Below are 24,828 nucleotides of genomic sequence, written 5' to 3' on the forward strand. Positions count from 1 at the left end.
AGTTCAGTCTAGTTTTTGTACTGTGTCATGTAACACCATGGTCCTGAAAAATGTTGTCTCATATTTACTATGTACTGTACCAGCAGTTATGGTCAAAATGACAATAAAAGTGACTTGACTTTTGTTCTACCACACTCCTCAGTGCCCTACTGTTCACTTGTTGGTCCTACCGAAGTGTAACACCTCACACTTGTCTGTATTAAGTTCCATTTGCCATTTTCAGCCCATTTTTCCAGTTGGTCCAGATCTCGCTGCAAGCTCTGATAGACTTCCTCGCTGTCCACTACACCCCCAATCTTGGTGTCATCAGCAAATTTGCTGTTAACCACATTATCATCCAGATAATTGATATTGATGACAAATAACAAAAGACCCAGTACCAATCCCTGCAGCACTCCACTAGTCACAGGCTGCCAGTCAGAGAGGCAACCCTCTGTTAGCACTTTCTGGCTTCTCACACAAAGCCAGTGTCTAATCCAATGTACCGCCACATCCGCATCCCTTCTGAGTCACAAAGCCAGGCTCAGTGCCAAAGACCTGACCGGTGTGACTTTCCTCTGTTAGGTCATTTCCCCCCACCAACAGTAACCGAAGTGATATACCTGTTGTCGACGTGGATGGCCACAGGGGTACTCTGTATTGGTTGTTTAACCCCTTTCACCCTCCTGACTGTCACTCGGTGTTTTGTATCCTGCACCTTGGGTGAAACTAAAACTCTCTACTTGTCCTATCTATCACCCCTCAGCCTCCCGAATGATCCGGAGCTCGTCCAGTTCCAGCTCCAACTCCTTAACGCAGAGTGTTGGAAACTGCAGCTGGATGCACTTCTCACAGATGTAGTCGTCAGGGACCCTGCCTTCCCACATCCTGCCCGGCATCTCTACTATCCCAACTGTGCAGATATAAAGAAGGAAACCAATAACTATACTGGCGTAAAATCTACCTACAGCATTTCCATCTTCTCTCACTCAAGCTTGCCCACGGCCTTATTTTAATTTACTCTCGCCAATCAATCCCGATCGATCTCGATCAATCGCTGCTATTCAAAACACCAAACTGCCGCGAATCGATGCCTTATGTACTCTGCGAATCAGACATCGTTTCTGATCGTTGACTGCAGCTACTCAAAAACGTATGTTCATAAATTCCTGTGAGTTCCTGCAAGAAAATAAATCTCAAAGTAGTGTATGGTTACATAGAAGCACTTTGATAATAAATTTACTTTGAACTTTCCTCTGGAACCATGGAAACCTCGGATCGAACTGCCCGTATACAATGAATTTTCACAGGACTATTTTATTTGCACTGGTTGAAAATTTGTCGGCTAAAAAGGTAAAGTTGTATTTAAAGGAAACGTAACAGTGATAGTTAATGACTGTCACTGTGACATCTACAAGGGTGGGCTGATTTTAAATGGAGGTGGACGGGGCCATGGCTGAATCGGCACTGCAGTCATGAACAGTAATCCCTGTCCTCCTGGAGTTTGTTGCCTGGATCATTACTACTTCAAAAGAGAAAGAGGTTTCATCTTGGACTGTGTGGCTGTCTCCAGCAGCTCCTTGATGTACGGAAAAATCAACCCGAAGATGTGCGACACCATCCCGCCCTACAACGCGCAGAATGACCCTTATTGCAAGAATGCTCTTGAGACCAAGTTTATGAGGAAGCTTCTCAAGAGGACTGATCAGGTAACGTGGAGTTCTGGTGGCGTAAGTGGGTACTTTCTCTGTAGAGTTAAAGTGAATGTACACTCAGTGGCTACTTCATTGGGTACCTCCTGTACCTAATAAATTGGCCATAGTGTGTATGTTTGTGGTCGACTGCTGCTGTAGCCCACCCACTTCGAAGTTCGACGAGTTGTGCATTCAGAGATGCTCTTCTGTTGTACCACGTGGGGAAATGTGTTATACCAAGAGTTACTGTCACCTTTCTGTTAGCTTGAACCAGTCTGGCCATTCTCTGAATTCTCTCATTAACAAGTATTTTCAACCGCTGAATGCCCCTCACGGGATTTTTTTTGGTATTTCACACCTTTCTCTGTAACCTTTGGAAACCTGTGTGAGAAAATCGCAGGATATCAGCAGTTTCTGAGATAATCAAGCCACCCTGTCAGACACCCACATTTATCGCACAGTCAAAATCACTTGGATCACATATCTTTCCCCATTCTGGTGTTTGGTCTAAACAATAACTGAATCTACCTCTTCACCATGTCTGCGCGCTTTTATACATTGAGTTGCTGCCACTTGATTGGCTGATTAGATATTTGCATTGAGGAGCAGTTGTATCTAATACTGAGTGTACATTAGCAAGAACCAACTTACTGGGGCACCCCCTGGAAAGTACACCTGGACATAGTGCACACCTTTTGACCAGCAATGTGTGTCAAACTAATTAAGCTAGTTATTAAATGTCTAACGAAACTAATCCATTCTCTGCACATTCATATGCCTCTCTCAGAGCCTCTTGAACACCTCTGTTCTATTTGCCTCCACCACCACCCCTGGCAGTGCGAATTCAAGATACCCACCAGCCTCTATGGAAAAAAAACCTGCCCTGCACTCCTGCACATCTCTAAATTTACTCCTCTCACCTTAAATCATGCCCTGTAGCTTTAGACATTTCAATCTTGGCAGAAAGATACTGGTTGTCTATCTACACCCCTTGTAATCTTATAAACTTCTATGAGGGGTCTCCCCTCAGCCTCTGCCACTCTAGAGAAATACTGTTGGCCATATTCCTAAATTATTTGACTGAATTGATTATTATAAAATATTCTTTAGGAGCATGTCCAGAATTATAAAGACAATTGATAGTTGTATGTCTTTTCTTTATTATGTCTTTATTACATGGTCTTGCAACACTATCATCTCCAATTTTTATCGTTCAGTTCTGTAACTATGAATCTTACTGGTTCCATACTACTATCCCCATCCCACTCCCCAATCTCCCACAAAAGCTTGTCTAAGCACTCCCATACTCATGAACACAGTTTCTTTGGCTTATCTATCCCTTACCCCAATCCAACCAAGGTACAAAGGAACATGTACCATGGTTTGGGAATCTGTCAGCATCACCGGCAAACCAGAAGTTATCGCTCATCATAATCATTTTGAGAAGATATTTAAACTACTGCCCTTCAGAGACAGGTCCTTCAACCCAACATGCCATTCTCCACTGTACCTCTCTATGCTGATCTCATTTGCCCACATTAGGTCTGTAGTTTACCTCTTTTAGATATCACACTGCTGGTGGCAGGAGGTGCCAGGATTTAGACCCAAGAGGAACTTCCAGGAAGCATATATGTCCCATTAACCAGGTTCCAGAACAGTTATTACTGTACAACCATTAGGGTCCTGAACCAGCGTGGATAACTTCACTCATTCTAACAATGAACTGATTCCACAACCTATGGACTCACTTTCAAGGACTCTACAACTCATGTTCTCAGTATTATTTATTTTATTTGCAGAGTTTGTCTTCTTTTGCACATTTGTTCTTTGTCAGTCTTCATTTATGTATAGTTTTTCATAAGTTCTATTGTATTTAGAGCAACACACACACAGAATGATGGAGGAACTGATGAAGAGTCTTGATCTGAAACAGCAACTTGTTTATTAATTTCCATGCCTGACCTGCTGAGTTCCTTCAGAATTTTGTGGGTGTTGCTCTGGGTTTCCAGCATCTGCAGAATCTCTCTTGTTTATTGATTTTTTCCTATAAAAGTCTGCAGAAAATGAATCTCAAGGTAGTACATTTTAACACTTTGATAATCAATTTACTCTGAACTTGAAATTTGAACTTTTTTTACATAGAGAAAATCTGATGAATAAGTATTCTTTGTTAGGATCGTGGTGGGACATCAAACAACGGCTGGCTTGTGGACTATTTTTACAAAAATGGACCTGCTCAAAAATATCTTACCAGTAGAAATGTATATGGAGCAGGTAAGTAATTCTATTTATTTAGAGATACAGCATGGTAAAAGGCCCTTCCGGCCCAACAAACCTTCACTGCCTAATTGACCCATGTAACTAATTAACCTACTAACCTGTACATCTCTGGGATCTGGAAGGAAACTGAGCACCCAGAGGAAACCTATATGATCATGGGGAGAACGTCCAAACTCCTTGCAGTTATGGAACCTGTGTCGCTGGTGCTGTAATAGTGTTATGCTGTTGTGCACCCAGTTTTAATCTTCTTTAAGGGTTATAAAGCATTTTATGTTCTTTTAAGCAAAAATAATTATGTTGCTTTAGACAATTATTTCCATTGTGCAACATTCCAAAAGGGGAGAACTGACTGTGAAAGCCTTGTTCTTACCCTAAGAATTCTTCATTAAATTGTTCTTGCGGGCATTGCCAGTATAAGTTAATCCATCCCCAACTTCCTCGCTAATGTAGGGGTGAGCAGGCTTCTCAAAGAGTTGTAGTGGAAGTTGCCTGCACTGCTGCTGAAACCCAGCTGTACGTTCAAAGTCCAGCGATGTGGATGGGTGATGAATCCTTCTCCTCCATGCTTGAAGGCTCGCGATGTGGACAAGGGATGAAAAACATTCAGAATCTAGGCCTCCACTCTGTGCTGAAAGTCTAGCAACATGGATATGGGATGAAGAGCATTCAGAGTCTACTCATCTGCTAAGCGTTCTAAGGCAACATCAACTGGTGCCAAGGATATCTGGAGTCTAGGCATCTGCTCCAAGGCCAGCGACATGGACGGGTAACAAAGGACTCCCATGAATATTGTACTGTCCAAGTGGGTGAGTCCCAGCATCAGGTCTCCATGTGAGAAGGAGGTATGAAGGTTGATTGGAAATTGAAGTTGAAACCTGATGGCCAAAGAGTGGGAACTGGAAACTGGAGACAGAAGGCCTGTCCGTGTGTGTGCGTGGGTGTGAGGGAGAGTAGGAGGGAGGAAAAGGGCTTGTTTTACTGTTTTGGTCTTGAAAAATGTCAACTGTTTGTTAATTTCCATAGATGCTGTCTGACTTCCAGAGTTCCTCCAGCATTTTGTGTACATTGCTTTGGATTTCCAGTAACTGCAGAATCTCGTTTCTTTTTGTTTTCTTGTTATTGTGTTCTGTATTATTCTGGCAAGCGGTGTTGGTCCCCAAATATGTAGCGGCATTTGCTGCTGCCCCCAGCACATCCCTAGGTTGTGTTGGTTGTTAACACAAATGATGCAGTTCACTGTGTGGTTCAATGTACTTGTGATATATAAAAGAATCTAAATTGGTTGAATTTCTTAGGAAGCATAGTAACAACACTGGATAGGCTGGGGTTGTATGTTTCCATGTGCATGTGATAAGTAAATTAAATCTAAATCTGAATCTGTGATATGCATAAGTACAGTACTGTGCAAAAATGTTAGGCATATATACAATATATGGGGACCTAAGACTTTTGCACAGAACTGTATTTGTCAATGTGCAAGTTTGTAAATCTGGTGGGAACAAACGATATTGGGAATGGTGAGGGTGGAGTGTCGTGGGAGGGATGTGGGACAGGTGGCAGAGAAGGAGTGCCAGGGTGGGTAGTGGTGTGGGTGCAGAAACACCCAGCCCTGAGACACCAGGCAAGGTCATTTGATTCCAAACAATTGGTTTATTGATCATTACAGAATGTCTCTCTGGTGCTTCCCACTCCCTCCCCTCTCCTTTCCACTTTCTCAACCATGATTCCCCTTTCCCTCCCCCCTTCCCACTCTCCATCCATAGTAGAGGCCCAGATCAGAACCAGGTTTATCACCATTTACATTAAATTTGTTTTTTGCAGCAGCAGCATTACAGTGCAATACCTAAAATTTTGAAAATACTGTGCAGTATATATGCCTAAGACTTTTGCACAGTACTGTACATGTATGCATGGGTACAATGAAAAATGTACTTGTAGCAGGAGCACTGGCAATGCGTGATGTGTAGGTAGTGTCAAGTTGGTTTTGATGGCTGAACACTCCAATCAACTGTGCGTCCTGTGATCAAGTTCGCTGAAGGTGAGTTATAGGAATGGTAATAATTTTTCTCCTACCACCCCATGAAACTTCACATCCAATACATCATTCTCCATAACTTCCACCATCTCTACCTTCTGCAGGATCCCTCCCTCCATTCATCCTTCCCCACTAATCTCCATCCTGGCATGTATTGCAAGCTACATGAATGCTACACCTAGTCATTCATCTCCCCACTCACCTCCATTCAGGGCCACAAACAGTCCTTTCAGGTGAGGAAATACTTCACCTGCAAATCTGCTGGGATTGTCTAATGTATCCAGTGCCCCCAATGTGGTCTTCTCTACATTGGTGAGACCTGACGTAGTTTTGTCAAACACCTCCACTCAGTCCACAAAAGGTGGAATTTCTTGGTGGCCAACCATTTAAATTCCTATTCCTATTCCCATTCTGACATATCAGTTCATAGCCTCCTCTTAGATAGATAGATAGATAGATAGATACTTTATTCATCCCCATGGGGAAATTCAACTTTTTTCCAATGTCCCATACACTTGTTGTAGCAAAACTAATTACATACAATACTTAACTCAGTAAAAAAAAATATGATATGCATCTAAATCACCATCTCAAAAAGCATTAATAATAGCTTTAAAAAGTTCTTAAGTCCTGGCGGTAGAATTGTAAAGCCTAATGGCATTGGGGAGTATTGACCTCTTCATCCTGTCTGAGGAGCATTGCATCGATAGTAACCTGTCGCTGAAACTGCTTCTCTGTCTCTGGATGGTGCTATGTAGAGGATGTTCAGAGTTATCCATAATTGACCGTAGCCTACTCAGCGCCCTTCGCTCAGCTACCGATGTTAAACTCTCCAGTACTTTGCCCACGACAGAGCCCGCCTTCCTTACCAGCTTATTAAGACGTGAGGCGTCCCTCTTCTTAATGCTTCCTCCCCAACATGCCACCACAAAGAAGAGGGCGCTCTCCACAACTGACCTATAGAACATCTTCAGCATCTCACTACAGACATTGAATGACGCCAACCTTCTTAGGAAGTACATTCGACTCTGTGCCTTCCTGCACAAGGCATCTGTGTTGGCAGTCCAGTCTAGCTTCTCGTCTAACTGTACTCCCAGATACTTGTAGGTCTTAACCTGCTCCACACATTCTCCATTAATGATCACTGGCTCCATATGAGGCCTAGATCTCCTGTGTCTTGTGTCACAATGAGGCCACTTTTAGGTTGGAGGAGCAACACTTCATATTCCATCTATTTAGCCTCTAACCCAAAGGCATGAACGTTAATTTCTCCAACTTCTGGTTATTTTTTTCCCTTCCCCTTCTCTCTTTTTTCATTCCCCACTCTGGCATCTTACCTCTTCTCCTCACCTTCCTATCAGCTCTCCCTGGTGGTGCCCCTCTTCCTTCACTTTCTCCCATGGTCGACTCCCCTATCAGATTCCTTTTTTCTAGCCCTTTGCCTTTTCCATCTATCACCTCCCGGCTACTTACTTCATTCCCCCCCTCCCCCACCCCACCTGGCTTCATGTATCACCTTCTAGCTTGTCCTCTTTCCCCTGCCCCATCTCCTTATTCCGGCATCTTCCCCTTCCTTTCTCGTCCTGCTGAAGGGTCTCAGCCCAAAATATCGACTGTGTATTCATTTCCATAGATCCTGCCTCACCTCCAGCATTTTGTGTGCTGCTCTGGATTTCCAGCATCTGCAGAATCTCTTGTATTAATAATTTTTCACTGTGTTTTGTTGTGGATTGGACAGGAAAATGAAGTTGAGGCCAAAGGTCAGATAGTCACGATGTTACTGACTATTAGAGTATCCTTGATGACTTATGTGGCCTTATTCCATAAGACCATAAGGAGCAGAATTAGGCTATTCAGCACATTGTGTCAGCTCTACCATTCCATCATGGCTGATTTATTATCCTCCTCAACCCCATTCTCCGACCTTCTCCCAGTTAGCTTTGACACCCTTACTCGTCAGAACCTATCAACCTCAGCTTTAAATACTCTCAAATACGAGGAAATCTGCAGATGCTGGAAATTCAAACAACACACACAAAATGCTGGTGGAACACAGCAGGCCAGGCAGCATCTATAGGAAGAAGTACAGTTAACTTTTGAGCCAAGATCCTTCGTCCTTGGCCCAAAGCATCGACTTTAAATACACTCAATGACTTGATCTCCATAGCCATCTATGGCTGTGAATTCCACAGATTCACCACCCTCTGGCTAAAGAAATTCCACCTCATCTCTAATCTAAATGAACGTCCCTCTATTCTGAGTCTGTGCCCTCTGGTCCTAGACTCCCCCACTATTGAAAACATCCACTCTACATCCACTCTATCTGAAATACTTATTTCTCAGATTACCTAATTAATGTCTGCAATTTGAAGATAAAAGGAAGACGTGGTTGTGCAGCTGCTAGGTTTTTAAGATCCAAGGCTGCAAAGAGTTGCCTTCACAAACACTACAATGAGCCCCTGTTTCAGCACAGTCAAAATGAGTGGAACTGTGAGAGAGCGTTTGACATCACCAATTAACTGGACTCTGAAACCCATACTCATTCCTCAATCATACTTTATTTTATGTATGCACAAGGGGTTACCACACTATTCTGAAGTCTAACAGAGAAATGCCATTTTTATACCAAATTGACCATTTAGTAAATGATGTCCAAATTCTTTACTTGCAAGATCAATCACCATTCACAATATACATGTGAAGTCATTAGAAACTACAAGCTAACGGCCAATGATATTTTGAAGTTTGTAAATTAATTATCCCTTAGTTGGAATGTTTCTTAGATCCTTCGATTATACATTACCTTATTTTGGGAAGTCAAATCGCTTCAGTTCACTGCCGTGAAAAGAGAAGCTAAGCTCTTCAAAAACCTTTCTTTCCTGGGCTGCCTGCAGTCTACCCCTGCCTGGACATTGCCTTGCCACAACTTTCTCAAATTGATAACAAGAATTTTGCCAAATATGTGTGTTATCCAGCTGGGAAGTACTTGTAAGAACGTCGACAGCGCTTCTCCCTATAGATGCTGCCTGGCCTGCTGTGTTCTACCAGCATTCTGTGTGTGTTGTTCCTTGTATTTAAATAGCACTTTTCATGACACATTTGAGTGTAGTCACTGTTAGAGAGCTAATCACTATAAGATAGTGATTATATAGTGACTGAGCTCATTGACTTCATTAACCTTGCCTCCAACTTTCATCCTGACCTCAAATTTACCTGGTCCATTTCCGACACCTTCCTCCCCTTTCTTGATCTTTCTGTCTCCATCTCTGGAGACGGCCTATCTACTGATATCTACTATAAGCCTACAGACTCTCACAGCTACCTGGACTATTCCTCTTCCCACCCTGTCTCTTGCAAAAATGCTATCCCCTTCTCACAATTCCTCCGTCTCTGGCGCGTCTGCTCTCAGGATGAGGCTTTTCATTCCAGGACGAAGGAGATGTCTTCCTTTTTTAAACAAAGGGGCTTCCCTTCTTCCACCATCAACTCTGCTCTCAAACGCATCTCTCCCATTTCCAGCACATCTGCCCTCACCCCATCCACCTGCCACCCCACTCGGGATAGGGTTCCCCTTGTCCTCACCTACCATCCCACCAGCCTCCGGGTCCAACGTATAATTCTCCATAACTTCTGCCACCTCCAACAGGATCCCACTACCAAGCACATCTTTCCCTCCCCCTCTTTCTGCTTTCCGCAGGGATCGCTCCCTACGCGACTCCCTTGTCCATTCATCCCCCCCATCCCTTCCCACCGATCTCCCTCCCAGCACTTATCCTTGTAAACTGAACAAATGCTACACCTGCCCTTACATTTCCTCCCTCACCACCATTCAGGGCCCCAGACAGTCCTTCCAGGTGAGGCGACACTTCACCTGTGAGTCGGCTGGTGTGGTATACTGCGTCCGGTGCTCCCGGTGTGGCCTTTTATATATTGGTGAGACCCAACACAGACTGGGAGACAGTTTCACTGAACACCTACGCTCTGTCCGCCAGAGAAAGCAGGATCACCCAGTGGCCACACATTTTAATTCCATGTCCCATTCCCATTCTGATATGTCTATCCATGGCCTCCTCTACTGTCAAGATGAAGCCACACTCAGGTTGGAGGAACAAAACCTTATATTCCGGCTGGGTAGCCTCCAACCTGATGGCATGAACATTGACTTCTCTAACTTCCGTTAATGCCCCTCCTCCCCTTCTTACCCCATCCCTGACATATTTAGTTGTTTGCCTGTTCTCCATCTCCCTCTGGTGCTTCCCCCCACCCTTTCTCCCGAGGCCTCCCGTCCCATGATCCTTTCCCTTCTCCAGCTCTGTATCGCTTTCGCCAATCACCTTTCCAGCTCTTAGCTTCATCCCTCCCCCTCCAGTCTTTTCCTATCATTTTGCATTTCCCCCTCCCCCCACTACTTTCAAATTCTTACTATCTTTCCTTTCAGTTAGTCCTGACGAAGGGTCTCGGCCCGAAACGTCGACAGTGCTTCTCCTTATAGATGCTGCCTGGCCTGCTGTGTTCCACCAGCATTTTGTGATTATTATTATTTATGTTATTATTAATACTATTATTAATAATATATGTCTTGTTAGCTGCTACAGTCAAGTACTATATCACTTCTTTGGTAACAATTTGGCATAGAACAACATTCAAAAGCATTTTATTTTTGTTAGGGAGGTGAAACTGAGTACCTGGAGATAACAGATGTTTGGTGATCAAGACCACTGTAATTACCTTATGAAAAATAGCATAAAGATATTCATGAACACCTGGATGCTTTAAGAGGGTGCAGAGGAGATTTACCAGGATGCTGCCTGGAATAGAGGGCATGTCTTATGAGGAAAGGATCAACAAGCTATGGCTGTTCTCGATGTACCATTGAAATGTTTCAGCTCTATAAAACTCTGGTTCAATCACACTTGGAGTATTGAGTTCAGTTATGGTCACCTCATTATAGGAATCATGTGGAAGCTTTAGAGAGATGCTGAGGAGATTTACCAGGATGGTTCCTGGATTGGAGAGCATGTCTTATGAGGATAGTTTGAGCAAGCTAGGGCTTCTCTCTCTGGAGTGATGGAAGATGAGAAGTGACTTAATAGAGGTGTACAAGATGATAAGAGGCGTCAATCGAGTGGACAACCAGAGATTTCTCCCAGGGTGGAAATGGCTAATACAAGGAAGATGATTTTATGGTGATTTGTGGAAAGTACAGAGGGGGTAGAGGTAAATTCTTTACACAGAGAGTGGTGAGTGCATGGAACGCCCTGCCAGGGATGGTGGTCGAGGCAAATACATTAGGGGCATTTAAGATACTCTTAGGTAGGCACATGGATGACAGAAAAATGGAGGGCTATGTTGGAGCGAAATTTTAGATTGATCTTGGAGTAGCTTAAAAGGTTAACACAATATGGGCTGCTGGACCTGTACTAAGCTGTAAAGTTCTATGTTCTGTTATGTCACAGGTTGTCTGAGACATCGTTACTAATTAATTAACCTTGTCAAAAATTAAAGGTTCATTGGATTAAGCACTGCCCAGTGTAAACTAAGCTTCTGAGAAAAGGAAGATTCCACATTAAAAGCCTGAACCTGTTAGAGTGCTTCAAAATGACTACAAAAGCACTACACTGCCCAGTGTAAACTAAGCCTCTGATGCTTATGGCTGTTTCATGAAATGCTTCATTTTCATCGTTGCATTACTTCTCATACTAGACTAGAGTTAACAGAAATTCTATTGATGACAATTAGCCAATAAAATAGCCAAGTTCATATGCTGCAACACCTGCTGCTGAAAACTTAGGAAGTTTCTAGAAAAATCCACAAGCAGCTGTACAGTAATCACTGGAAAATTCACTGATCAATTACATGTGATTATATAAAAATGCAAGAAATCATTCGAAAATTAAACTGCAAGAAAAATAACACTCCAATAGCTGCGATTAAGTACTTGAGCAAAGACAGTCTTAAGTGATTTCAGGAGAAACCTCTTCATACAATACAGAACATTTTTCACCAGGCTTCCAGGGATATAGGGTTAACTCAGCTGTTGAAAACAAGGATTAATAATAAAATAAACTTTAAAACAGCAACAAATTCTGGAAATCTAAATGAAATCTTTGCATAAGATTATTGAAGGAAATTATGGTAACTAAATCACTTTATGAATCATTGGATTGGGATTGTCACATGTCTAAGAAAGGATGTTGTGGCATGAAGAGGACCCAGAGGAGGTTCAGGACAATGATCCCGGGAATGAAATGGGTAACGTATGAGGAGCATTTAATAGGACTCGCTGATACTGTCATGTTGAGGAATTTTTTCTAAAATTAGCTTAATTTGTCACATACAGATCAAAGCATACAGTGAAATTCATCATTAGTGTCAAATTAAATCCTTGACGATGTGATGAGGTGGTCCACAAGTGTCGCCATGCCTCCAATGCCAATGTACCATGCCCACAACTCACTAACGCTAAAAGCCCATTCAGTCATGGGGAGAACGTACAAACTCAAGATTCAAACTTCCTCTTTGAAAAACACCATCCTCTTCTCTCAATTCCTCCATCTCCACCACATCTGCTCTAATGGTGAGAGGCTTTTCATTCCAGAACGAAGGAGATGTCCTTTTTCAAAGAAAGGGGCTTCCCTTCCTCCACCATCAATGCTGCCCTCAAGCGCATCTCTTCCATTTCATGCATGTCTGCTCTTACCCCATCCTCCCATGCTACAAGGGATAGGGTTCATCTTGTCCTCACCTACCACCCCACGAGCCTCCACGTCCAGCACAAAATTCTCCATAACGTTTGCCATCTCCAATGGGATCACACCACAATGCACATCTTCCCCCCCACCCCACTGATCTCCCTCCTGGCACTTATCCTTGCAAGCAGAACAAGTGCTACATCTCCTCACTCACTACCATCCAGAGCCCTAAACAGTCCTTCCAGGTGAGGCAACACTTCACTTGTGAGTCTGTTGGGGTCATATACTGTGACTGGTGTTCCTAGTACGGCCTCCTGTATATCAGTGAGACCTGAAGCAGACTGGGAGGCCACTTCGCTGAGCATCTACACTTCATCCACCAGAAAAAGCAGGATCTCCCAGTGGCTGACAATTTTAATTCCTCTTCCTATTCCCATTCCAACTTGTCAGTCCATGGCCTCCTCTACTGCTGCAATGAGGCCACACTCAGGTTGGAGGAACAACACCTTGTATTCTGTCTGGTTAGCCTCCAACCTGATGGCATGAACATCGATTCTTTGAACCTCCGGTAATTCCTCCCACCCCTTCACCATTTCTCATTCACATATCCCTCTCTCACCTTATCTCCTTACCTGCCCATCACCTCCCTCTGGTGCTCCTCCCCCCTTCCCTTTCTTCCACAGTCTTCTGTCCTCTCCTATCAGATCCCTCTTCTCCAGCCTTGTACCTCTTTCACCAATTGACTTCCCAGCTCTTTACTTTTCCCCTGGTTTCACCTATCACCCACTAACTTGTGTTTCTTCCTTCCCTCCCTTATTCACACCTCATCCTTTTTTCTCCAGTCCCGATGAAGGGACTCAGCCCCAAAAGTTGACTGTACTGTTTTCCATAGATGCTGCCTGGCCTGCTGAGTTCCTCCAGCATTTTGTGTGGTTTATTTAAAAATCATGCTTATTGAAATGTGTTATTTGCATTAACAAACAACAAAATGTTGCTCAGAACACTACTCTATGGACTCACTTTCAAGAACCCTACAACTCATATTCTCAGTTTTTTTTGTATTTTGCACATTGGTTATTTGTCAGTCTTTGTGTGCAGTTTTTCATTGATTCTATTGTATTTCTTTGTTCTACCATAAATGCCCACAAGGAAATGAATCTCAGGTGTCAGCTGGCTCGTGATGTAGCAGTCTCTGCACCGGACTTTGATGCGAGTGGTCCTGGGTTCAAATCCAGCCAGCACCTTGCACACTTTCCATCCGTGCTGGGTCGGGCATCGAGCTAGTAAAAAACAGACAAAAATACAAAAGAAATGGCAGGGTTGCCACCCGATCCATATATGTACTTTGAAAATAAATTTACTTTTAACTTTTGAACTTTGAGCATGTGACCATAATCAACCAATTACCAGTTTATGGGACTCAACTGGGATATGTTGATGAGAATGAGAGAGAGCTTTAATATCACACAATCAGCAATGATTTATTGTATTGGAAGTGATGAGAAAAGCTCAACAAGAGATTTGATCTAATTACTTGTGTATTGATTTTGCAGGTCACTCATGTGATCAAGTAATCGGCCACCGGGGATACCTATCAGACATCAAACCCATTGTTGGATACAATGGAAGGTTTGGTTACAGAAGGAATACTCCCAGCCTGAGAGAAAAGCCTTCCGTTTTCGGGGAAGTCTTCAAACTCCCATTGCACTAGTGTGCATGGGCTCCCCCCCCCCCCCACCCCACCCCCCAAGGATTGAGTCCTCAGAGGACTGAGAAACCAGAAGAACATAAGTTTCTGCATTTTAAATGCATTTTGAGGATGTTACCTCTTCTGAAGAGCTGAATTAAATGTGATGAGCCAGGAAGAGTGTGACAGGTTCAGCAAAATAGCGTATGTTATTAAATTGTTCCAAAAATAAGAAGTAGATGCTTCAATAAAGAATTTGTGGAAAGGCAGTATTTTTTAAAAATATTCACTTAAACTGGTGATAAGGTCTTTGGGTTTTTTCATGTGGTATCCCCAGATGGAACATACGCACAGCGGCCATTTTATTAGGTACAGGAGTGGAACTTGGCATGGTCTTCTGCTGGTGTAGCCAATCCGCTTCAAGCTTTGATGTGTTCTGCATTCAGAGATTCTCCTCCACACACCACTACTGTAACGTCCTGTCAGCTTGAAACAGTCTGGCTGTTCTCCTCTGACCTCTCTCACTAACAAGGCTTTTTCACCTACAGAACTAACTGATGCTCACTGGATGGTTTTTGGTTTTTCACACCATTCTCTGTAAACTCCAGAGACTGTTGTGTGTGAAAATCCCAGGAGATCATCAGTTTCTGAGATACTCAAACTTCCCATCTGCCACCAATAATCATTCCATTGTCAAAGTCACTTAGATCACATTTCTTCCCCATTCTGATGTTTGGTCTGAACAACAACTGAACCCTTTGACCATGTCTGCATGCTTTTACCCACCACTCTGTTCTGACATCCCCCCTATACTTTCCTCCAATCACTTTAAAGTTTTATATATATATACCCACACACATATACACAGACATACATACACACACAAACTAGATGGGCTGAAGGGTGAAGGGCCTGTTTCTGTGCTGCAGTGTTCTATGATTTTATTCTCTCTCTCTCTCTCCCCCTCCCCCCCCTCACCCTCTCCCTCTCCCTCCCTCTCCCTCTACACATAGGGACCAGTATATTATGGCCCAATTAAGTTGCTGCCCTAATCAGCTGAAGTTTCATAGAAATAGTTAGAAAGGTATAAAAAAGACAAACTACCATTTAACTAAGTATCAAATTATGTATTTAATGGAAATACAGAACAAATTAAAACACCACTAATTCTACTACAGTACTATAAAACTGTATTAGTCTGTAACAGTTACCAAAGGAAGAATTAATTGATGTATACTGGCATACTACTCAATTGGTAAGCTATCCATTCTTAGCCCCTTAAAGCATCGAGGTTTAACACTTTTTATTTTTTTTATTGATTTTTTAATGCATTTTCTACAACACTACAAATAAAAAAAACCCAAACCAAAATAAAAAATTAATACAGTGCAAAATAAACATACAATAATAATATAATACAAAAAAGATAATTGAGAAAGCACCCAAATTGAAGTCATGTAAAGTTAGTATCCTCCCCAAGCCCCACAACAAAAAAAAAACTCCAGACCAACCACAACACAATATAGAGAATATAAATCAGGACATTCAAACCCCCAAAACTGTAAATATGCTTGAAAACAGAAGATAATAATGCCTACTATCAAAAAAAAAGAGCTGAAAGTAAGGGACTGAAAAAAAACCTTAATTAAGAGGAAAGTTATGAAAGTACTCAATAAAAGGTCCCCAGACCTTATGAAACTTTATATCCAAATTAAGAATTGAATAATGAATTTTTTCAAGGTCTAAACAGGACATAATATCATTAAGCCATTGAGCATGCGTGGGCGGGGCAACATCTCTCCATCGAAGGAGGATTAGACGTCTAGCCAGGAGAGAAGCAAAAGATAATATTCGACACTGTCGAACTCAAACGTATATCTGTCTCACCCAAAAAACCAAACAGAGCAATTAAAGGGTTAGGTTCTAAGTGGTGATTCAGAATACAGGATAAAGTTATAAAAACATCTTTCCAAAATTTCTCTAAACTAGGACAGGACCAGTACATATGAATAAGAGAAGCCTCACCCCTTTTGCATTTATCACAAAGAGGACTAATATTAGGGTAAAATCGAGATAATTTAGATTTGGACATATGGGCTCTATGAACAATCTTAAACTGTAAAAGGCAATGGCGAGCACAAAGAGAGGTTGAATTAACCGATTTGAGAATCGAGTCCCAAATCTCATCAGATAAAGAGGTATTTAAATCATGCTCCCAAGCCATTCTAATTTTATCCACAGGGGCACGCCGTAAGAATGCTGATTTATCACAAATAAATGATATTAAACCTTTACCCAGTGGATTAATAGAAAGAAAGAAATCCATAACATTTTTCTCGGGCATTTCAGGGAAGTTAGGAATTAAAGGATTGATAAAGTGTCTAATTTGGAGATATCTGAAAAAATGGGCATTAGGCAGATTGAACTTAGCAGAGAGCTGTTGAAAGGATGCGAAGCGATTCTCGATAAAAAGATCTTCAAAATGTCTAATGCCCTTCCTATACCAATCATAGAATGTTGAGTCATACATAGTAGGTAAAAAAAGATGATTATGTAAGGTAGGACTAGAAGGGGAAAAACCATAAAAACCATAAAATTTCCTAAACTGGGCCCATATTCGCAAAGTGTGTCTGACAAGAGGATTAACTATTAGTCTAGACAAACTACTAGGGAGTGCAGAGCCAAGAAGTGCAGAAATAGATAAATCTTGAGTGGAATTCAACTCCATTGCTACCCACTTAGGGCACTCGGGTTGACTATGAAAAAAAGACCAAAAGGTAGTACAACGTATGTTAGCTGCCCAGTAATATAAACGAAAGTTAGGTAAGGCCATGTCACCCTCTTTTTTAGATTTTTGAAGATAAACTTTATTAATTCTAGAACGCTTATTCTTCCACAGATATGACAAAATAATAGTCTAAGGAATCAAAAAAGGTTTTAGGAACCAAAACACTTTTTACAATAATACCAATTTCTTTTTATCAGTTTCTGACATATTTGAGCAACACAACACAGTTATGCAATCCATTCCTTTGTTTGAACCTGATAGTGTTGCGTGTTTGTAGCAAAGGAAACTATTTGATGTGGCACAATAAAATACAAGGCTTATTTCATCAGTATTGAAGATATTATCTGCAAAAAATTTTTGAAACAATTCAGGGGTTTTGAGATTTCCAGTTTTTCTGCACTTACAGCATCAATGTGCTTTCTTGAATTTAATGTGGTGCCTACATTTCCATTGAGACAACCAACCATCTGTTGCTTTAAAATCTTCATGACCAGCTTCTTAGCTAGCTCCTCTGACTTGCTATTTTCTTAACGTTGATCCACTGACATGCACACCTTGTCCAGTTACAATGGAAAACCATTTGAGGGCCTCTTCAATATCTGGATCCTTACCTTCACACGTTTGTGGCCTCATGTAATGCCCATTCTTCTTTCGCATTTTATCTTGCTGATGTAGGAAGTGTGCAATTGTAGATTTTGGCACACCAGTTATTTCTGCTAGTTGACAATGAGTGGTCCAGTAGCGTAATTTCTTCTCCTTCACCATCTTCACCTCAGACTTCAACTACTGCACAGAGTCTTGCCATCTTCAGAAGTTTTCTGATGACTCTGCCATAGTTGGATGCATCAGCAAAGGAGATGAGGCTGAGTACAGGGCTACGGTGGGAAACTTTGTCACATGGTGCGAGCAGAATCATCTGCAGCTTAATGTGAAAAAGACTAAGGAGCTGGTGGTGGACCTGAGGAGGGCTAAGGCACCGGTGACCCCTGTTTCCATCCAAGGGGTCAGTGTGGACATGGTGGAGGATTACAAATACCTGGGGATATGAATTGACAATAAACTGGACTGGTCAAAGAACACTGAGGCTGTCTACAAGAAGGGTCAGAGCCGTCTCTATTTCCTGAGGAGACTGAGGTCATTTAACATCTGCCGGACGATGCTGAGGATGTTCTACGAGTCTGTGGTGGCCAGTGCTATCATGTTTGCTGTTGTGTGCTGGGGCAGCAGACACCAACAGAATCAACAAACTTATTCGTAAGGCCAGTGATGTTGTGGGGTGGAACTGGACTCTCTGACGGTGGTGTCTGAAAAGAGGATGCTGTCCAAGTTGCATGCCATCTTGGACAATGTCTCCCATCCACTCCATAATGTACTGGTTAGGCACAGGAGTACATTCAGCCAGAGACTCATTCCACCGAGATGCAACACTGAGTGTCATAGGAAGTCATTCCTACCTGTGGCCATCAAACTTTACAACTCCTCCCTCGGAGTGTCAGACACCCTGTGGTAAACTATGTCTGGACACGCCCCTCTGCTGACTGTTCCTGTGGTTCCTCCCACAGACCCCTGTATAAAGGCGATTGGAGGCACTGCTCCCCCCTCAGTCTCCGAGATGCTGTGCTCCGTTTTGCTGCTAATAAAAGTCTATCGTTCGCCTCCTGTCTCTGAGAGTTATTGATGGTGCATCAATTTTAAAACATGGAGAGCATTTTGACAGATTGGATATTGACCCTCAATCTCTGGAAGCCGGCATCGCTTTTGAACTCTGGCTTGCATGCTTCGAATCGTACCTGGAGGAGATTCGTGTGACCGAGCCTGCCACGATGCACAGAGTTCTCCTCTCCAGGGTCAGTCCACGGGTCTACTCCCTGATCAGGGACCTGCCGACCTACCAAGGGGCACTGGATGCCCTCAAAAGACAATACCTGCGGCCGGAGAACACTGTCTACGCGAGACATCGCTTAGCGACGCGGCGGCAGGGGGCCGGAGAGTCAAGCGCTGAGTTTGTCCAGGCCCTACAGACACTCGTGCGGGCCTGCGACTGCAGGGGACTGACGGCGGAACAGCATGCGGAGCTCCTGGTACGAGACACCTTCGTTACGGGGATCAGGTCAGTGTACGTGTGCCAGCGGCTGCTGGAAACGCCGATCTTACCTTACGCTCGGCAATTGAGCTGGCCAACATGCTGGAGTCCGCTCTGCACAACACTGACGCTGTCCAGGTGCGCGATCTCCTGCCGGTCCCGTGGATGCTGCAGACCCCACAACCCTCCGGTGAATCGACCTCGGCTGCTGCCAGTCGCAAGTCCACGCAGTGTTACTTCTGCGGACTCGAAAAGCACCCCCGAAAACGCTGCCCCGCCCGAGATGCTATCTGCTCCAGCTGTGGAAAGAAGGGCCACTTCGCCAAGGCCCGTGAGTCCAAACCACGAGCGGGGTCGAGCAGTGCTGCGTGCGAGGCATGGGGATCGCCATCTTGCCTGCCTGCCTTCTGCGAGGCATGGGGGTCACCATCTTGGTCGCCACCACCTTGCCTGCCCGCCGCGTGCGAGGCATGGGAGCGGCCATCTTTGTCGGCGCCACCTCGCCCCGCCCCCGACCCACCGGTGCTTACCGGGCACCAAGACGGCGATTCAACTCTGGCCTCCGTGACCCTCGAACAAAGCGCTCCACACCAGCTTGCAAGGTCAATGATGGACATCCTGGTGGAGGGACACAGGACTAGCTGCCTGTTTGACACGGGCAGCACTGAGAGTTTTATTCACTCGGACACAGTGCAACGCTGCGGACTCGTGACACGGCCGGTAAGCCAGTGGGTCACCATGGCTTCTGGATCGCATTCCACAGACATCCGGGTGGGTTGTGTAGCGACATTGGTGGTGCAGGGCACAGAATATCGGAACTTTGCGCTACTGGTCATGCCTCAACTGTGCGCGCCTGTGCTATTGGGGCTGGACTTCCAGAGCCACCTGAAAAGTGTGACAATGGAGTATGACGGGCCCCTCCCACCACTCACTGTCAGAAATCCTCAGTTTTGTGGGGTTTAATCATATACCCCGCTACTGACCACACACACACACCGACCCGCACATCCCACCCAACACCATGCCAACAGCTGCACTACTGACACCACTTGCAGCCTCTCCACCCTCAAGATCCCTCCCCCACCGCTGTTCGCCAACCTGACCCCCGACTGTAAACCTGTGGCAACTAAAAGCAGGAGGTACAGCGCGGGGGACAGGGCCTTCATTAAGTCAGAGGTGCAGCGGCTGCTCAGGGAGGGGATCATTGAGCCAAGCACAAGTCCTTGGAGGGCCCAGGTGGTTGTTGTTCGGACCGGGCAGAAAAATAGGATGGTCGTGGACTATAGCCAGACCACCAATAGGTTCACACAGCTTGACACGTACCCCCTACCCCACATTGCAGATATGGTCAATCAGATAGCTCAGTACAAGGTGTACTCGACCATAGACCTGAAATCCGCTTACCATCAGCTCCCCATCCGCCTGGAGGACCGCCCCTACACCGCCTTCGAGGCGGGCGGCAGGCTCTATCACTTCCTGCGCGTCCCCTTCGGTGTCACGAATGGTGTCTCTGTCTTCCAGAGGGAAATGGACCGGATGGTGGACCAGTGCCAACTGAAGGCCACGTTCCCATATCTGGATAACATCACCATCTGCGGTCACGACTGGCAGGATCACGACACCAACCTCCAACAATTTATCCAAGCGGCCAAAGCTCTTAACCTTACCTATAACAGGGACAAGTGTGTGTTCGGAACCACCCGACTTGCTATCCTTGGGTATGTTGTAGAGAACGGGTCATTGGCCCTGACCACGACCGTATGCACCCCCTGTTGGAACTCCCTCTTCCCACCACCCTCAGAGCCCTCAAACGGTGCCTGGGCTTCTTTTCCTATTACGCCCAATGGGTCCCCCATTACGCAGACAAGGCCCGCCCCCGGTCAAGTCCACCGCATTTCCCCTCTCAGCCGAAGCCTGCGCGGCCTTCAGCCGCATTAAAGGGGACATTGCCAAAGCAACGATGCATGCGGTGGACAAGACCATTCCCTTCCAAGTAGAGAGTGACGCCTCCGACTTCGCGCTGGCTGCTACCCTCAATCAGGCAGGAAGGCCGGTAGCATTCTTCTCTCGTACCCTTCAAGGCCCTGAAATTCGGCACTCCGCGGTGGAGAAAGAAGCCCAGGCCATAGTGGAAGCTATTAGGCACTGGAGGCACTATCTCGCCGGCAAAAAGTTCACCTTGCTGACCGACCAGCGCTCAGTTGCGTTCATGTTCAGCAACCAACAGCGGGGCAAAATCACAAATGTTAAAATTTTGAGGTGGAGAATAGAACTCTCCACCTACAACAATGACATCCTGTATCAGCCTGGAAGGCTCAATGAGCCCCCTGATGCCCTATCCCGGGGAGCGTGTGCCAGCGTGCAGCTTGACCGGCTATACGCCCTCCATGCACATCTTTGCCACCCGGGGGTCACCCGACTTTACCATTTCGTGAAAGCCCGGAACCTGCCTTACTCCCTTGAGGACATCAGGACGATGACCAGGGACTGCCAAGTCTGCGCTGAGTGCAAACCGCACTTCTACCGTCCTGAAAAGGCACAACTTATCAAGGCCACCCGCCCCTTTGAGCGACTGAGTGTTGACTTTAAGGGCCCCCTTCCCTCCACCGACTGCAATGTCTACTTTAACATAATCGACGAGTACTCGCGGTTCCCCTTTGCCATCCCCTGCCCCGACACCACTGCCACGTCCGTCATAAAAGCCCTGCGCCAGCTCTTCACTCTGTTCGGATATCCCTGCTTGTGGTGAACTACATATACCTGTCTGGACACGCCCCCTGCTGACTGCTCCTGTGGCTCCTCCCACAGACCCCGGTATAAAGGCGATTGAGGTCTGAGCCCAGCCTCTCTGTCTCCAGGATGTAGTATAGTGGTCACTCACTGCTTGTTCCTTCTTCCAGTCAATAAAAGCCGATACCTCGCTTTTACGTCTCAGAGAGAGTTATTGATGGTACATCCACAGTGATAGAGGGTCCTCGTTTATGAGTGACGAGCTGCGCCAGTACCTGCTGGCTAGGGGTATTGCTACTAGTAGGACCACGAGCTATAATCCCCGGGGGAATGGACAGGTGGAGAGGGAGAATGCCACGGTGTGGAAGGCCACACTCTTAGCCCTTAGGTCAAAGGGATTGCCGGTCTCTCGCTGGCAGGAGGTCCTCCCTGAGGCACTCCACTCCATCCGCTCCCTGTTATGTACGTCCACCAATGCCACCCCTCATGAGCGACTCTTTTCTTTTCCCAGGAAGTCTGCCACTGGGACCACCCTACCGGCTTGGCTGATGTCCCCAGGGCCAGTGCTGCTCCAGAAACATGCGAGGAGCAATAAATACTCCCCGACGGTCGAGAGGGTTCACCTTCTACATGCGAACCCCCAGTATGCCTACGTGGTCTTACCTGATGGGCGGGAGGACATGGTCTCCATCCGTGACCTGGCGCCCGCAGGAGCAGCAGACTACTACCCCGAACACTCCACGGTAACTATGAACCCCGTACCCACCGATGTATATACTCACGAGACACCGCGCATGCCAAGCCCTACACAGACTCCTCACGACACTCCCATACCGGGCGCCTCGCACACGCATGAGGGATTACTGATGCCTAGTGGGCTGACACCTCCAGTCAGGCCGGAACCAGCACAACCACCGTCACCTGTGCAATCACCACCGGTGCTACGTAGATCGCAGCGACAGATTCCACCGCCTGATAGACTTGACCTGTAAATATACTTGTAAGAAACTTCGCCCCGTGGGGACTCTCTTTTAAAACAAAGGGGGGGTGAATGTGGTAAACTATGTGTATACCTGTCTGGACAAACCCCTCTGCTGACTGCTCCTGTGGCTCCTCCCACAGACCCCTGTATAAAGGCGATTGGAGGCACTGCTCCTCCCTCAGTCTCCGAGATGCTGTGCTCCGTATTGCTGCTAATAAAAGCCTATCGTTCGCCTCCCGTCTCTGAGAGTTATTGATGGTGCATCACAACCTGAGCCAATAGGCTGGTCCTGGACTTATTTCCACTTGGCATTATTTCCTTATTATTATTTAATTATTTATGGTTTTATATTGCTATATTTCTACACTGTTCTTGGTTGGTGCGACTGTAACGAAACCCAATTTCCTCGGGATCAATAAGGTATGTCTGTCTGTCTGTAATTTCAGCTGGCGTCAAATCTTTTTGTGACAAGGATATCAAAAAATTTTTAAGAGCCAAAATTTTTTTAAATGATCAAAGATCACTACTTTTTGAATCAGCGTCCATTGGCCAAGAATGAATAGCATAACAAGCTCATGCTACTGACTCGACTGTTCGCTCTAAGCATGGCATAGTGTCTAACAGCCACCTAAGTGTATGAGACTGTCTGTCTTCTGCCCCAATTAAACGGCATAGTGTCCCAAATAAACAAAGGGAATCCCGGCTATTTTCTCAATTTGTTTTTATTCTTTGAGAGTTGTACCAAATAAGTGGTTGTCCCATTAATCGATGGCCCAATGAACAGGAATCCACTGTATATATAAAGTACAAAGAAAAAAACTTCAGATTTGTGATTAGTACATTCAGTAGTGTTGTAAAATTTAAAGAAAAAGACACAAATATTGCATCATTGACCCTCACATTCACTCCTGGAGGAGATACGCCTTTTGTTGTTCGAGGGGTTTTCCAGAGACTCTTCCCAGGCAGAACCCACCACAGCCGCTGCCTGCTTCCACAACTTATGGATAGCTATCTTTCAAAGTTCAAAGTAAATTTATTATCACAGTACATATATGGTATTGTATATTACCCTGAGATTCATTTTCTTGAAGGCATTCAAGTAGAATACATTAGAATCAATGAAAAACTGTGAAAACTGACAAAGAACCAATGTGCAAAAAAGACAAACTGTGCAACTTAAAAATAGTTAATAGACAAACAAAAAATAAATAAGCAGACAGAGAGATAGATAAACAAATAAATAATACTAAGAACATAAATTGCAGAGTCCTTGAAAGTTAGTCCATAGGTTGTGGAATCAGTTCAGAGATGAGGTGAGTGAAGTCTTTGCCAACCCAGGATTCAGATTCACATTCAGATTCAGTTTATTGTCATTTAAAAACCACAAATGCAATGTAGTTAAAAAATGAGACAATGTTCCTCCAGAATGATATCAACAAAGCACATGACAAAATAGACTACACTAAAAAATCCACATAACGTTTGGCAATCCCCAATCCAGAGTCCGGAGAGGCTGCTGCGTTTTAATATCGTGCTACCATCTTAGCACGTTCCCTGGAAAGGAGCTCCAAATCTACCAGACAAACAAGACCAAAAACTAAAGCTACAAGACCTGCACAAAACCACATACGGTAGTTACAACAGTGCAAACAATACCATAATTTGATTTAAAAAAAAAGACCATGGGCACAGTAAAAATAGTCCAAAGATGTTAAAAGACTATAAGTTCAAAAGAAACCACCACACAGTTTCCACAAGTCCTCAGGGTCCCGATAGACTCGTCATCTCACGCCGGCGGCAGAAGGGAATACCCCCGCTATGGACTTCCACGGCGCCACCCGGCTCAGCCTCGCAGACGCAGCACACACTGAAAACTCC

At 44.8% G+C, this 24,828-nt stretch overlaps 1 protein-coding gene across 1 annotated transcript; it reads left to right on the forward strand.

The window, feature by feature from the left end:
* The first annotated feature begins 1,392 nt into the window (after positions 1-1,392).
* Positions 1,393-14,566, forward strand: LOC140741616 (sperm microtubule associated protein 1-like). The gene is made up of 3 exons (XM_073071909.1): positions 1,393-1,688; positions 3,848-3,947; positions 14,234-14,566. The coding sequence occupies exons 1-3, from the start codon at positions 1,455-1,457 to the stop codon at positions 14,389-14,391; spliced, it is 492 nt and encodes a 163-aa protein (XP_072928010.1). The 5' UTR covers positions 1,393-1,454; the 3' UTR covers positions 14,392-14,566.
* Positions 14,567-24,828: the final 10,262 nt, after the last annotated feature.

The sequence above is a fragment of the Hemitrygon akajei genome, chromosome 18 (assembly GCF_048418815.1).
Source record: "Hemitrygon akajei chromosome 18, sHemAka1.3, whole genome shotgun sequence".
In the NCBI taxonomy this organism is placed as follows: Eukaryota; Metazoa; Chordata; class Chondrichthyes; order Myliobatiformes; family Dasyatidae; genus Hemitrygon; species Hemitrygon akajei.

Excerpts from the sequence above, each read along its gene's own strand:
- LOC140741616 (XM_073071909.1), top strand. The coding sequence starts at position 1,455 with ATGAACAGTAATCCCTGTCCTCCTGGAGTTTGTTGCCTGGATCATTAC. Across the intron at positions 1,689-3,847 it reads TTCTCAAGAGGACTGATCAG|GATCGTGGTGGGACATCAAA; the intron begins GTAACGTGGAGT and ends ATTCTTTGTTAG. Across the intron at positions 3,948-14,233 it reads TAGAAATGTATATGGAGCAG|GTCACTCATGTGATCAAGTA; the intron begins GTAAGTAATTCT and ends TTGATTTTGCAG.